Source organism: Physella acuta, unplaced genomic scaffold (assembly GCF_028476545.2).
Source record: "Physella acuta isolate Inbredline_101_S28 unplaced genomic scaffold, ASM2847654v3 ptg001646l, whole genome shotgun sequence".
Classification (NCBI taxonomy): Eukaryota; Metazoa; Mollusca; class Gastropoda; family Physidae; genus Physella; species Physella acuta.
In genome coordinates, this window is record NW_026733160.1 from 242501 (window position 1) to 257469 (window position 14969).

The 14969-nt window shown below is 34.5% G+C and overlaps 1 protein-coding gene across 1 annotated transcript in view; it reads left to right on the top strand.

The window, feature by feature from the left end:
• LOC131929536 (angiopoietin-related protein 2-like) overlaps window positions 1–13649 on the top strand; it is a 17190-nt gene extending 3541 nt beyond the window's left edge. The window contains exons 2-5 of the mRNA XM_059285788.1: window positions 5938–7229; window positions 8095–8214; window positions 13062–13130; window positions 13300–13649. Coding sequence (XP_059141771.1) covers window positions 5938–7229; window positions 8095–8214; window positions 13062–13130; window positions 13300–13644 — 1826 coding nt within the window. The 3' untranslated portion in view covers window positions 13645–13649. The remainder of the gene's footprint in view (window positions 1–5937; window positions 7230–8094; window positions 8215–13061; window positions 13131–13299) is intronic.
• The last annotated feature ends 1320 nt before the right edge of the window (window positions 13650–14969 follow it).

Here is a 14969-nt window from a genome sequence, read left to right on the forward strand (position 1 = left end):
GCGATATGTGTGTATGCGTGTATGAATGTATGCGTGTATGCGTATATGTGTGTATGTGTCTAGGTGTGTGTGTGTTTATGTGTGTATGTGTGTATGTGTGTATGTGTGTATGTGTGTATGTGTGTATGTGTGTATGTGTGTATGTGTGTATGTGTGTATGTGTGTATGTGTGTATGTGTGTATGTGTGTATGTGTGTATGTGTGTATGTGTGTATGTGTGTATGTGTGTATGTGTGTATGTGTGTATGTGTGTATGTGTGTATGTGTGTATGTGTGTATGTGTGTATGTGTGTATGTGTGTATGTGTGTATGTGTATATGTGTATGTGTGTATGTGTGTATGTGTGTATGTGTGTATGTGTGTATGTGTATGTGTATGTGCCTGTGTGTATGTGTGTGCATGTGTTTATGTATGTATGTGTGCATGTGTGTATGTGTGTACCGTTATAGATAGGTTAATGAGATTTTGTATACAGGTATAATATTAAATTTGCAGTTGTGCATGAACTTTTCAGTGATTTCCGGTGTGTATGTGTGTATGTGTGTATGTATGTGTATGCGTATGCGCGTATGTGCTTATGGGCGATATGTGTGTATACGTGCATGAGTTTATGCGTGTATGTGTGTATTTGTGTATGTGTGTATGTTTATATTTGTGTATGTCTGTATGTGTATGTGTGTATGTGTGTATGTGTGTATGTGTATGTGTGTATGTGTGTATTTGTGTATGTGTGTATGTGTGTATGTTGTATGTGTGTATGCGTGGTATGTGTGTATGTGTGTATGTGTGTATGTGTGTATGTGTGTATGTGTGTATGTGTGTGTGTATGTGTGTATGTGTGTATGTGTGTATGTGTGTATGTGTGATTGTGTGTATGTGTGTATGTGTGATTGTGTGTATGTGTGATTGTGTGTATGTGTGTATGTGTGTATGTGTGTATGTGTGTATGTGTGTATGTGTGTATGTGTGTATGTGTGTATGTGTGTATGTGTGTATGTGTGTGTGTGTGTATGTGTGTATGTGTGTATGTGTGTATGTGTGTATGTGTGTATGTGCGTATGTGTGTATGTGTGTATGTGTGTATGTGTGTATGTGTATATGTTTGTATGTGTGTATGTGTGTATGTGTGTATGTTGTATGTGTGTATGTGTGTATGTGTGTATGTGTGTATGTGTGTATGTGTGTATGTGTGTATGTGTGTATGTGTGTATGTGTGTATGTGAGTATGTGAGTACGCGTGTATGTGTGTATGTGTATGTGTGTATATGTGTATGTGTGTATGTGTGTATATGTGTATGTGTGTATGTGTGTATGTGTGTGTATGTGTGGATGTGTGGATATGTGGATGTGTGGATGAGTGTATTTTTATATGTGTGTATGTCTGTATGTGTATGTGTGTATGTGTGTATGTGTGTATGTGTGTATGTGTGTATGTGTATGTGTGTATGTGTGTATGTGTATATGTTGTATGTGTGTATGCGTGGTATGTGTGTATGTGTGTATGTGTGTATGTGTGTATGTGTGTATGTGTGTATGTGTGTATGTGTGTATGTGTGTATGTGTGTATGTGTGTATGTGTGTATGTGTGTATGTGTGTATGTGTGTATGTGTGTATGTGTGTATGTATGTATGTGTGTATGTATGTATGTGTGTATGTGTGTATGTGTGTATGTGTGTATGTGTGTATGTGTGTATGTGTGTATGTGTGCATGTGTGTATGTGTGTATGTGTGCATGTGTGTATGTGTGTATGTGTGTATGTGTGTATGTGTGTATGTGTGTATGTGTGTATGTGTGTATGTGTGTATGTGTGTATGTGTGTATGTGTGTATGTGTGTATGTGTGTATGTGTGTATGTGTGTATGTGTGTATGTGTGTATGTGTGTATGTGTGTATGTGTGTATGTGTGTATGTGTGTATGTGTGTATGTGTGTATTTGTGTATGTGTGTAATTGTGTATGTGTGTATGTGTGTATGTATGTGTGTATGTGTGTATGTGTGTATGCGTGCATTTTTGTATGTGTGTATGTGTGTATGTGTGTATGTGTGTATGTGTGTATGTGTGTATGTGTGTATGTGTGTATGTGTGTATGTGTGTATGTGTGTATGTGTGTATGTGTGTATGTGTGTATGTGTGTATGTGTGTATGTGTGTATGTGTGTATGTGTGTATGTGTGTATGTGTGTATGTGTGTATGTGTGTATGTGTGTATGTGTGTATGTGTGTATGTGTGTATGTGTGTATGTGTGTATGTGTGTATGTGTGTATGTGTGTATGTGTGTATGTGTGTATGTGTGTATGTGTGTATGTGTGTATGTGTGTATGTGTGTATGTGTGTATGTGTGTATGTGAGTATGTGTGTATGTGAGTATGTGTGTATGTGTGTATGTGTATGTGTGTATGTGTGTGTGTGTATGTGTGTATGTGTGTATGTGTGTATGTGTGTATGTGTGTATTTGTGTATGTGTGTATGTGTGTATGTGTGTATGTGTGTATGTGTGTATGTGTGTACGCGTGTATGCGTGTATGCGTGTATGCGTGTATGAGTGTATGCGGGTATGCGTGTATGCGTGTATGCGTGTATGTGTGTATGTGTTTATGCGTGTATGTGTATATGTGTGTATGTGTGTATGTATGTGTATATGTATACGCGTATGCGCTTATGGGCGATATGTGTGTATGCGTATATGAGTTTATGCGTGTATGCGTGTATTTGTGTATGTGTGTATGTGTGTATGTGTGTATGTGTGTATGTGTGTATCTGTATATGTGTGTATGTGTGTATGTGTGTATGTGTATATGTGTGTATGTGTGTATGTGTGTATGTGTGTATGTGTGTATGTGTGTATGTGTATATGTGTATATATGTGTATGTGTGTATGTGTGTATGTGTGTATATGTGTATGTGTGTATGTGTGTATGTGTGTATGTGTTTATGTTCGTATGTGTGTATGCGTGTATGTGTATGTGTGTATGTGTGTATGTGTGTATGTGTGTATGTGTGTATGTGTATGTGTGTATGTGTGTATGTGTGTATGTGTGTATGTGTGTATGTGTGTATGTGTGTATGTGTGAATTTGTGTTTGTATGTGTGTATGTGTGTATGTGTGTATGTGTGTATGTGTGTATGTGTGTATGTGTGTATGTGTGTATGTGTCTATGTGTGTATGTGTGTATGTGTGTATGTGTGTATATGTGTATGCGTGTATGTGTGTATGTGTGTATGTGTGTACGTGTGTACGTGTGTATGTGTGTATGTTTGTATGTAATTATGTGTGTATGTGTGTATGTGTGTATGTGTGTATGTGTGTATTTTTGAATGTGTATATGTGTGTGATTGTCTTTCGACGCGATAACTTGAGTACCGTTATAGCTAGGTTAATGAGATTTCGTATACAGCTATAATATTTAATTTGCAGTTGCGCATGAACTTTTCAGTGATTTCCGGTAACCAGAAGTTGAACTTATTCTGCTCTTATTTTTTCATAAGCGTGTGACTTGATTATTATTTTAGATAGATAAATGAAATTTGAAATGTTAGTAAAAGTTCACTTTCTCTCCTTTTTGTCGAATTCTAAGTAATTTCTGATGTTCGTAAGTAGTAATTTACGCTCTTTCCAATTTCTCAATATGAATTTATAAAGTATTAATATTCCGAACTATTATTCAGATATTTTTAGCCGTTCTCTTCATGCTCAATTATTTTATCACGAGATACTTTTTTAGTTTTAAAAGTTTATGAAATTAAAAATGGTGTTGTCCTTCCCAGTAGTGTTATTTAATAATACCGGAGAAAGTTTAAGGGAGATCACTCCCAATTTATTTTATTTATAAATTTGATAATAATTTCGCTTAAAAAAACAATATTACAAATGTCAATCATTTCTAAAAATTAACTTATGCCCAAACACCGCGGTATACAATTATTCGCTTGTTAACGTCATTGTCGACGGACAGAGGAAAAACATTTGTCATTTTCTTTTAATCTTTATATGTAAGAACAGAATGATCAGTATAGTCTTTATTTCTGTTCCATAGTTAGAGTTAGATTATCATCTCACGGAACCAAAGTCAAGAATTTTGTAAGCTAAAATCCATCAGCCGTCCAAAAATAGGTTGCTTTAGGCAGAAGTATTTTCTTCATGTATAAGTAACCAACCTAACTGTTCCTTGACATCATCTTCAAAAAAGTTTTTTAAAATAACTTTTTTAACCAATCACTTTCTTGTGAATAGTCTTTGTCTGTTTCAGGTTCTGGGCCATATGATTTGTTCCTTCAAATGTACTTTCAATGTATTTTACGACATAAATGTCGGCAACAAACTTCATTATTGCCTGTTTTATGTTCTTTGCCATTATATTTGTTTACCACAGCCGTCCAAAAAAAGGTTGCTTTAGGCAGAAGTATTTTCTTCATGTATAAGTAACCAACCTAACTGTTCCTTGATATCATCTTCAAAAATGTTTTTTAAATAACTTTTTTAACCCTGCTCTGGTACCACGGGGTCTATGTGACCCCAAGCCCTCTTTGGACCAGATTATTTTGAAAACTACCATGTTTAGTGACATCACCTGCCATGTATTTTTTGTAAGGCCTTCCTAAGTACATTACACATGTATGATAGTTTTAAAGTATTACTGATTATTTATTGTTTAGATTTTTGTTCGCTTAGGGTCATATAGACCCCATAGTACCGTCAATGTGAAAAAGATATTTACCCCTAAATATACCGACACAAACAGCAAGCACCACACATTCTCATCCAGGACTATGCTAGAGAGTGTTACATGTGTCCCAGATCATGTGTCAAGTAAAGCAAACTAGTCTTAAATGACTGTAATCATTTGGTGTGCGAAGAACATACAAAGTTATTACACAATCAATGCCAGCAATAGCAATTTGCATACAGTGGTTAAAATAACAAAAATTTTCTCATGGAACTATGCAATATTTATTTGGACGTACTAACACATTATCACCTCTTATTAGGTCAAGGTAAACAATAAATAATAAAATAATGCAGTTATTTTGGTCAAAAAGCCTATTTTTCACCATGGGGTCAAACTGGCCCCATGGTAACAAAATGGTAATTTTTTGTAAGGTACCAGAGCAGGGTTAATCAATCACTATCTTTTGAATAGTCTTTGCCTGTTTCAGGTTCTGTGCCATATGATTTGTTCCTTCGAATGTACTTTCAATGTGTTTTACGACATAAATGTCGGCAACAAACTTCATTATTGCCTGTTTTATGTTCGGTGTGTTATATTTGTTTACCACAATATCATCCATAATTTATTTCTGAATAAGATTTGCTACACTTAGCAAGGTAGAAGTTTATGGGGTTTTAGAGATGTTTGTTTTCCTATGATGCGTTGCTGTCTCTAGCTAATGTACTTCATTAGAGAAGTGACCGAGCTTGAAACTAGCTAATTGTAAATTACTTCAGTTTTAATCCAATTTCTATTTGTTTTACGTTTGAGAAACTATATTTAAACATTAAAATGCATAACATATTTTGTTTTAATTAATTTTTAAAAAATTCTACCATTGAACGCTTAAACCTAGTTTTGTATTTAGTTGTGTATATGTTAATTTGTAAGTAATGTGTTAACACAAACATCGATAAAAAACCTACCTGTTTTCAATTATTGGCTCTGTCCAAGTAATTTAAATAAACTAACACATATTGAATAATAAGTTACCGATTATTACAATAATACAACTTGTTGTACACAATTTCAGTTTTATGTTTTATTTTTATTTATTTTTTATTTTTTTGCAATTAATAAATAGATTTCTTTGGAAATAATTTACAATGAAGAAATTGAATAAGAAATGATTAATCGAATGCTGTTGTGCTTGAAGTGTATAAAAAGAAAGTATTTCTTGATTAATTTAGTTTTCCAAATTTCATTGGTTTATTTTAATATATTTCAGGACTTGACATCTCACTAGAAAGAGAATATTATATGGAGGGTAAAGATTTATTTTGTGGCAAGTTACATTGTGTGGAGAACACAAGAGAAGATAATGAAATATCAGCTCTTGTCAACATGTCAGTCTATAGGATCAGTGAATTAGAGGGGAAAATTGTGTTGGCGTGTGTATCAGAATCAGAATCAAGAGTTCGAGATTATAAAGTAATTGGATCAAAAGTTGAAGGAAAGTTTTCAAAAGTGTTTGGAGAATTGACCGTATCATTTACAAAACGTTCTGATTGTTTTAGTACAGTGTTTGGATGTGATGTGTATTACACAAATAAAAGGGGTCTCATTGAGATGAAAGAAAATAAAACCAAACCTGTTGACCAAGACAATTTTAAGCCACTGATGTTAATGACCTTAGAGGCTAAAACTCCAGAGTTTGATAAAACAATTGATAGAATGTCTGAGTTTCTAAAAACATTTAAATATTCTGATAAGTTAAACAGAGCTGACTTGAAGATGAATTTACAGTTTTTAACAGATGACAAACGTTCTAACCTTAGTTATCACAAAACAGAATTAACAAAGGAGAAGGGTGATGAAACTCTGGTTAACCTTACTAATGCGATGGAAAGTAGATTCAATAGCTTGTTATCTGCCCAAGGATCTACAATTCAGAGACTTGAAAATCAAATGAACAACGTTTATAACAGATTGAACACCTTAAATAACACAAATCAAGAGCTCACGCATTTTAAATACAACTTCACTGAAAGCTATCTAAAGACAATTGAACAGATACAAGCGAACAATAACACACTTGAAAAACAAAATAGGTCGGTACAAAATGTAACAAATCTATACATTGTTTTACAAAAACAACTGGATAAACTGAATAATAGTGTGGTTAATGTATCATTCGATGTTCAAACTTTGTCTCAAAGGTTAAATAAAAGTGAAATTTTAACAAAAACCATGCAAGTTTTCAAAAAAGATTTACTAAATTTAACTAACGAAATGTTAAAAAATAGCACAGCGATATTGGAACGTCACAATATAAGCATTCAACAACTGGATGAAAGCAACAAATTACAGTCAGAGACACAGTTAAAGACACTGAAGGATTTACAAACAGCTGTATCACTACTAAACAAAACAGACATTGATATAGACGCCCATTTGGAGGAGATAAAATGTACCAGCATGAACGATCGTATTTTCTCGGACATGACAGAGGCTGGAGTAGATGTTAACAGGACATTGTGTGATAACAAGACTGACAGTGGAGGATGGATTATTATACAGGTTATTTTGTCATTTAAAACATTCTTAGACATTTACCAAATAAGTTTTTTCCGATATTTTTTTCTAACAATTTTGATGTATTTACATCTTTTAACACAAATGTATGATACTAAATTATAGACGCTTAGCTACGGTCTAAAGAAAAAAAAAGTAATATTTGAACTATATACCGAGCTTTTTTTATAATATCTTTTGTTTGGCTATTTGAAATTAATATGATTATAATAGATTATATCGACGTTTAAAACACCAGCTAAAGTTTTATTGTAGTTCTGGTAGGGCGCTGGTCAATATTTTAATTGGTTGACCTAAAGTTATGTGTTTTATTTTACAGCAGTATTTTTAACATAACTCAATGTTTTGGGGATTGTGATGTGAAAGCTGATTCGTAGTCTAGTTTATTGTTCTTCTTGATAAAAGTTTTTATTTTAAAATAATAGAGAAAATCAGACTATGCGATAGACAACGACAATGTTCAGTGTAAATTTACTTTTAAAAATCTGATTGTGAAAAATATACTTAGTGTTGTATGTACAAAAATTGCGATTTATTTGGTTTCAATATTTAACACAAGCAAAAGTTAAAGCAAGTGTGTTATCCCAAAAACATTTTAGCTGTCTAATACACAAAGTGTTGGAAATGTTTAGAGAGTTAATATGAAAATATTAAGTATAATAAACTAACGACTGATTTGATTTTAAGTAAATTGTTTGTTGTATGATATAACTAGAGATCTTAATTAATCTCAAAGATAATTAAACCTTGGAATAAATCAAATGAACTCAGTAACCGTATGTTTACCACCGCCGTCATTTTAAACAGAAGCTTTAAAACTTTATATTAGAATATTTATTATTTCTTACAGAGACGTCTCAAAGGTGATGTAAACTTTACAAGAACTTGGAACGATTATAAAAACGGATTTGGTTCAACATCTGGAGACTTTTGGATCGGAAATGATGTAATTTCAAAGTTGACAGATTTGGTAAGGAAATATTGGCTGCTTAAAACCCTGCATGGAAACTGAATTTTGTACTAGAACATCACGAAATAACACTGAGTAATGTGTTTTAGGGGAGTATTAAGGTGATTGTACCATACACACTTCAAGATAAACATGCTATCACTTAATTTCTAATTCTTAAAACAATCACTTTATATGATACATGTATACACTAGTTTGTTAGTTTAGTTATATGATAACTGTTTCACAAAACATGGGCTCGTTTCAACATCATTTTCTCAGTTTGACAATAATTTCTTCTGCGTGATTTTCAAAAAAAGTATCTACTTTAAAATTTAGTACTTTTATTAACGATTAAATTTAGTGTAAAAACTAATATGACACGCGAGATTACGTATGAAACACGCATTTTTGATTGAGTGATTTTGTATTTTACATCTCAACTGACACAACTTGCACGTATACAACTGTTAAAGACCGTCTATTAACAAATAAAAACATTATTTTTCTATCGATAAACAAATGTCTTTTCCAATACTTCGCAAGAGATAACATTATCTATTTTATTATATTATTTGAATTGCAAATAAAATACACTTATTTATTTTTTAATATCTCATCTCTAGAAATAATGTTACAATTTTAGTGGTCTTGAGCTAGTTTCATATGTCATGGCAAAGCTGAGGATAGAATGTTACAGCTCCCGCTCTTCCACCCCTCTTTAACTATCCTCAAGTCATTACCCCCCTATCATTTCCTCAGATTAACTACCCCTGTAAATTACTCCCCATTCAACATAAAACTGCAATAGGACACTCACCTATTTTATAATTCAACGGACACCAGTACATAGAGTGTATAAAATGGTTAGCGATATGTAAAGCTTAGGGTTATGAATAGGAGATGGATAGGAATGGTAAAATGTTGTAATTCAAAGGAGAGGACAGTATTTATAGAACTAGGGTAATACATTTTAGAGAAGATGGTATTATTGACTAGCAGTGAATAGCTGATTCGGTAAGTGAAGGATATTGTACTAGAATTGGCATTCACACGTTCGTTTAATCTAGATATTTCTTGTAAGAAAATATATTGATGTGTTATTATCATTGCGGAACTAAAAAAAAAAAAGGATCCCCCTCAAAAAGCTTTTTGTAGCCTGCTTCAATTAATTTTAAATTATCTATTTCCTGAGTAATTTCAAACATGTCAATGAGATGTGTAACTATACTGAGATAACAAACCAGATACTATAATGTCCAAACTAATTTTGGGCCTAATGTAATCGTGTTTTATAATTAAAAAAAATACTGTAACATAACATGCCGTTTGGGAGATATTTACAAGGTAGTTGGAGTGATGCAAATGGTATTAGAAATAAATAGATAAATAAGTAAATAAATACATAAAATACATTGGGTTTAAAGCATGTTGGTTAAAGAAAAGTGGTCAAAGGCTGGTTTAGAACATTTTATTATAAACGAGGGTGAAAATTATAACATATAGTAGAATAGTCGAAAATAAAGTAGGTTTAAGTGGATTTCATCCCATTTTGTACAATAAACATCTACGTATATAATTCTCTTCATGGGGACCATTCGGGACAAGACGTAGACGCACGCAGAACCCCCCCCCCCCTCTCTCACTCTCCATGCATACCCAACAGACCATGTCGCTACCTGCCCCACCCTACCAGTCGCGTGATTTGTTTACCATCGTAGAGCCCGGTCGAATTATTTACGGCTATTAGGGGCAGATAATTTATGTTTTAAACGATTTAAAAATTAGGGGAGGTAATAACAAGCTTTGCTTGATCTTTTCATTGTCTTCTGTAAACTATCGTCACGGATGGCTGTACAATACTAGATATAACAGGAATAAAAAACACAAACAAATCAAAGCTGATGTTCTGGGGTATGGTGAGGTCGTTGGGGGGGGGGGGGGGGGTAGTGTTCCGAACAGGTTGGAGTGTTAGTGATTGAGTGGGAGGGGATAACGTGTGGTGCTTCTGTGTCGATGTGCATAGTCGTAGCTAAGATTATTTGACTGCTTAGTACCGACATGTTTTGGATGGGTAGGCGTGAAGCTATAATGATGTTTGGGGATACGGTGGAGTTTTAAAGGTCAAATAAAATACTTAAAAAAAACTTTAAAAAAAAACCACGTTTTTCTTGTGGACTAAAAAGTAGAAAATAACTATTTACATACATTTGATGACAAAAAACGTGGGTACGTTCACCATCAAATTTCCCGACCCATCTGCCCGACCCACGTTTTTTGTCATCAAATGTATGTAAATAGTTATTTTCTACTTTTTAGTCCACAAGAAAAACGTGGTTTTTAAAAAGTTTTTTTTAAGTATTTTATTTTCTCCTTTTTAGTCCGTTGCTACACATGAAAAACGTGGTTTTTAAAAAAAGTTTTTTATATAGTTTATTTTCTACTTTATCCAATGACTTGATTAAGTATGACTTGACTAAGTGTTTATAAATACACGGACTAAAAATCTTGAGCGACCAGGATTCGAACCTGGGTTGTCGCGGCCACAACGCGAAGTACTAACCACTATACGATCACGGACAGCGCGCTCACATCGATTGGGGCCGAAGTAACTGTGTCAATAGGTCTTCAGTCTTGTCGGTATCTTTAGAAATCATGTCCTCAATTTTATGGTCCTTAGGGCGTAATTAAATTAAGTTAATTACGTTCTCTAATTGCTAGTTTTTATGATTGCATCTGAAATTGTTAGGCGAAAGTAGCCTGCATGCCAAATTTCAGATCTATAGAGCAATCAGAAGTGGGCTAATTTTCGATGTCAATTTTAACAACAAACACATCCACAAACACGAAGCTGAGTTAAGAAAAACGTGTTAAAATTGGATAGCAGTGTTCTCATGAAAGAATTTGAATAGTTTCGTACATGTTAATAAAGGTAAGCAAAACCATTTTAAGGATGACTTTCAGGATATTCGACTTCATGTGAAAAGAGGTGGGGGTCTAGGGGAATTGGGGAGATAGACGGATGGGGTCATGGGGTCATGTAAGCTGTGGACCAATGGATAGTAGATATAAAATACTATTAAATTAGTGTTAAAACATCATTACAATGTTTGTTTGAATGTTATGTTAATAAAACCGATTAAAAAAAGGAGCAATAGAAACCATATTTATACAGAATAAATAGTACGAAAAGGGATGGGGGCACGAGGGTTGTAGGGGTGGGGTCATGGGGCCAAAAACGTCAGAAAGGGGAGGGATTGGTGAGATACCAGAGGCGGTGATGCGTATCTAAATGGTTGTAATCAACAAACTCGGAAGACGAGAGTTAAATATAAATTACCCAACCGTAACCCTTATACATTCGAGGTTGTAAACGAGTTTAGTATAAAGCCGCCGTAGAGGTTGTATACTGATCGAGAAAATAATACGATGCTCTTTTAGACAGACTCTACATTGCTACCATAATGTAGGCTACAACTTGACCTAGATGCATTGCTGAGGTGGAGATAAAATAAATAAATAAAACTCAAGAATTGAACGATGAAGATATATGACAAATATGAGCGGAAGAATGTATTGAATCTGGCTAAAACTGTTAATGGGCTGTTGAAAAAGGGGGATAAATAGATGGATGGATAATATAAGCTGCAAATGTGGAGATACGTAGTGAATGCAAAGTCTTGAAATTTCTGCTATTAATATAGCATACAATTGTTTACAGTTACTAATACATTCATGTTGATAATTTTATCTAATCTTCATATCGATTGGACTATGCGTCTGGTGTACACATGTCACTGAAATGCACATTTAAATCATCAGTCATGGCATTGAGTATTTAAAATACGTTTAAATGGACCTAGATTAAGTAACGTGCTATTTTAATGGCGAATGCATCCTAATGTATTTTGTTGAGTTTTTACATTTTACAAAACAATAGCTAAATAACGAAACAAATACTATACATCTTCACTTGATATGACGAAGGTACATTTACTGCACATACAGTATGTTAATAGATGAATAAATTAACATAGCGTGTTTTATTTTTATGGGGAAAAAAGCTAAGTGTCTTGATCCTTTGATTTCAGAAGTGTTTATTAGATAACCGATTTACAGATTAGATATTTTAGGAAGGGTAACACAGCTTATACAATAAAGATCGTGGTTATGTAACGAACCTTAAAGAATAGTGTAATGCAGTCAGCAGGATATTTTCCGCCGGCCATTTCTTCCTCTACCGGTTTTATCAACAGTTCTATTCCACACCCTCCCGCCTGCCCTCACCTTTATTATATTAACCCCATTACACAACATACATATGGAGATACAAATAAGATACATTGTAAGATTTAGAATTAGGGCTATTGAACATATCAAAAGAAGGAAAAGTACATAAGTAATATATATTGTAAGGGAAATGGGTTTATTAACTGCGAGCGTGTTACAACGGCAGGCAATGTAAGGTGATTAATTGAAAAGGAGGGAGTTCTAGAAAAGCCATACATAAATTGAATATAAATAGAATTTCTTGTAAGGGAATATATTTTTAAGTTGCAATGTAAGCAGGCAATAGATAATGTAATATTTCCTTTCTGAACAGAAGTCTTTTGTTTTAATGATGGGGTAGATACAGGAACTATCAAAACAAGTTTATTCAATATTTTTTTTACAAAGAAAGTTTTCAAGCAGTGTGTGTATTATTGTAATAATGTGTTTTGGAAAATTGTGTATATTGTTTATAATATATTTTCGTTACGTTTTTTAATTGATATGTATAATTATCATATAGTATAGAGGGATCAATACTTACAATATTTCAAACACAATGCAATATCTAAATATTTCTAATGTTTTGTCTAACACAGGGTTATACTGAACTCAGATTTGACATGAAGTATAAAGGTAAAGACTACTACGCTCAGAGTTTCTTCCAGGCATCTCTTCGGGGGGGCTTCGCCCCCCCCGAAAATTTTTTACCGCCCCCCGAACGAAATGAAATTTATATAATTTATATAGAAAATATATACTTTTAACAGTGTCCGCCCCCCCGAAGAAAGTTTACCGCCCCCCCGAAGATTTCAAGTGCCCCCCCGGAGAAAAAAGTCTGGAAGAAACACTGACTACGCTGTGTACAGAGGTTTTAAGGTAGAAAATGAAGCAGCAAAGTATAAGATGAGCTACACGCCATTCAGTGGTGGGAATGTTAAAGATAGCTTTAGTTATCACAACGGCATGAAGTTTACAACCATTGACTCTGATAACGATAGAGACAGTGGCAACTGTGCTGTAGACAGGAGTAGAGGTGGTTGGTGGTATCATGCTTGTCACTTGGTTAACGTCAACGGTGAATGGGCGAGTCGTGTTGATAATAAAGGAATTCATTGGTCGAGCATTACAAACTATTCTGACTCTCTAGACTTTGTTGAGATGAAACTTCGTCGAATGTAAACAACCCGAAAACAATGCTATTGTAAAATAATAGATATACAGTAGTCAAATTATTTATATAAACATAAGAAACATTTCATGTATCAAAATAAATAGATGTAAACATTTAACTAAGGCAATATTTTCTTGATGGGGAGTATACATAAGGAGTTTAAAATTAACGAACATTAAACCAAACATTTTATTTAAAAAATTATTTTAAAAACTACAACAGAGTTTATTTTGCTATCATGATGTAATAAAGCCATTTATACGCTCATCTGGAATTGAAATTCCTCATAGATTGACTGTGCGTGTGTTAGCCATTAAAACAGGTAAAAAACGACTATGATGGTGTCATTTATTTCTTGCATATTCATAACTAGACTAGTAGTGTAGTTGTCATCTACCACTATATCTTTAATTAGACATTCACTCGGATCGTGTGAAGTTTAACTCTAATAACGTGTGTAATGATTGTGCAATTTTTTCAATAATATTTTTTCGCATAGTTTTTCGAAAGATGTATATATACCACCTAACTTCGCATAAAGTAGATAGTAACTGTTAATTTGGGATCTGTAAGGCTTTGTATTATAAATGTGAACATTTAAGTAAATCCTATGTTTAAGTAGTTAATATTTTATCTATTGTATCTCATATCTAGCATGTTTGTTTATTAAGAAATCTCTACTATCACATATAAGTACATATTAGTACAAAATAAAAGTTTAATTCTTAATATTTTGTATTACTGAGATTGGAATATTCTTTTATTACGAGAAAAATGGCCCGTTGAGGAAGGGTACAACGGGCGCTAGGCTGATAGTGCTGTCTCTTTTCTCTAAACTAAAACCAACCCACCCCCCCACACACCACCCCCACCCCACCCCCCACACACCACCCCCACCACACACCACCCCCACCCAACCCCTCACTCCCACACACCACCCCCACACACCACCCCCACCCTCACCCCCACACACCACCCCCTCCACACACCGCCCCCCACCCCCCACCCCCCCAAAAAAAAACATGTCTACCGTCCCATTCAACGAAATATAATTATATACTTTTTCCAGTGTCCGCCCCCTCCCAGAAAATTCTACCCCCGCCCCCGAAAATTTCAAGTACCCCACCCCTCTCCGGGGAGGAAAAAGTCTGAAAGAAACACTGAAACCAACCCACCCCCCCACACAACACCCCCCACCCCCCCCCCCCCCCACACACACACCACCCCCCCCCCCCACCCCTCCACCACCCCCCCCCCCACCCCTCCACCACCCCCCACCCCCCAAAAAAACATGTCTACCGTCCCATTCAACGAAATATAGTTATATACTTTT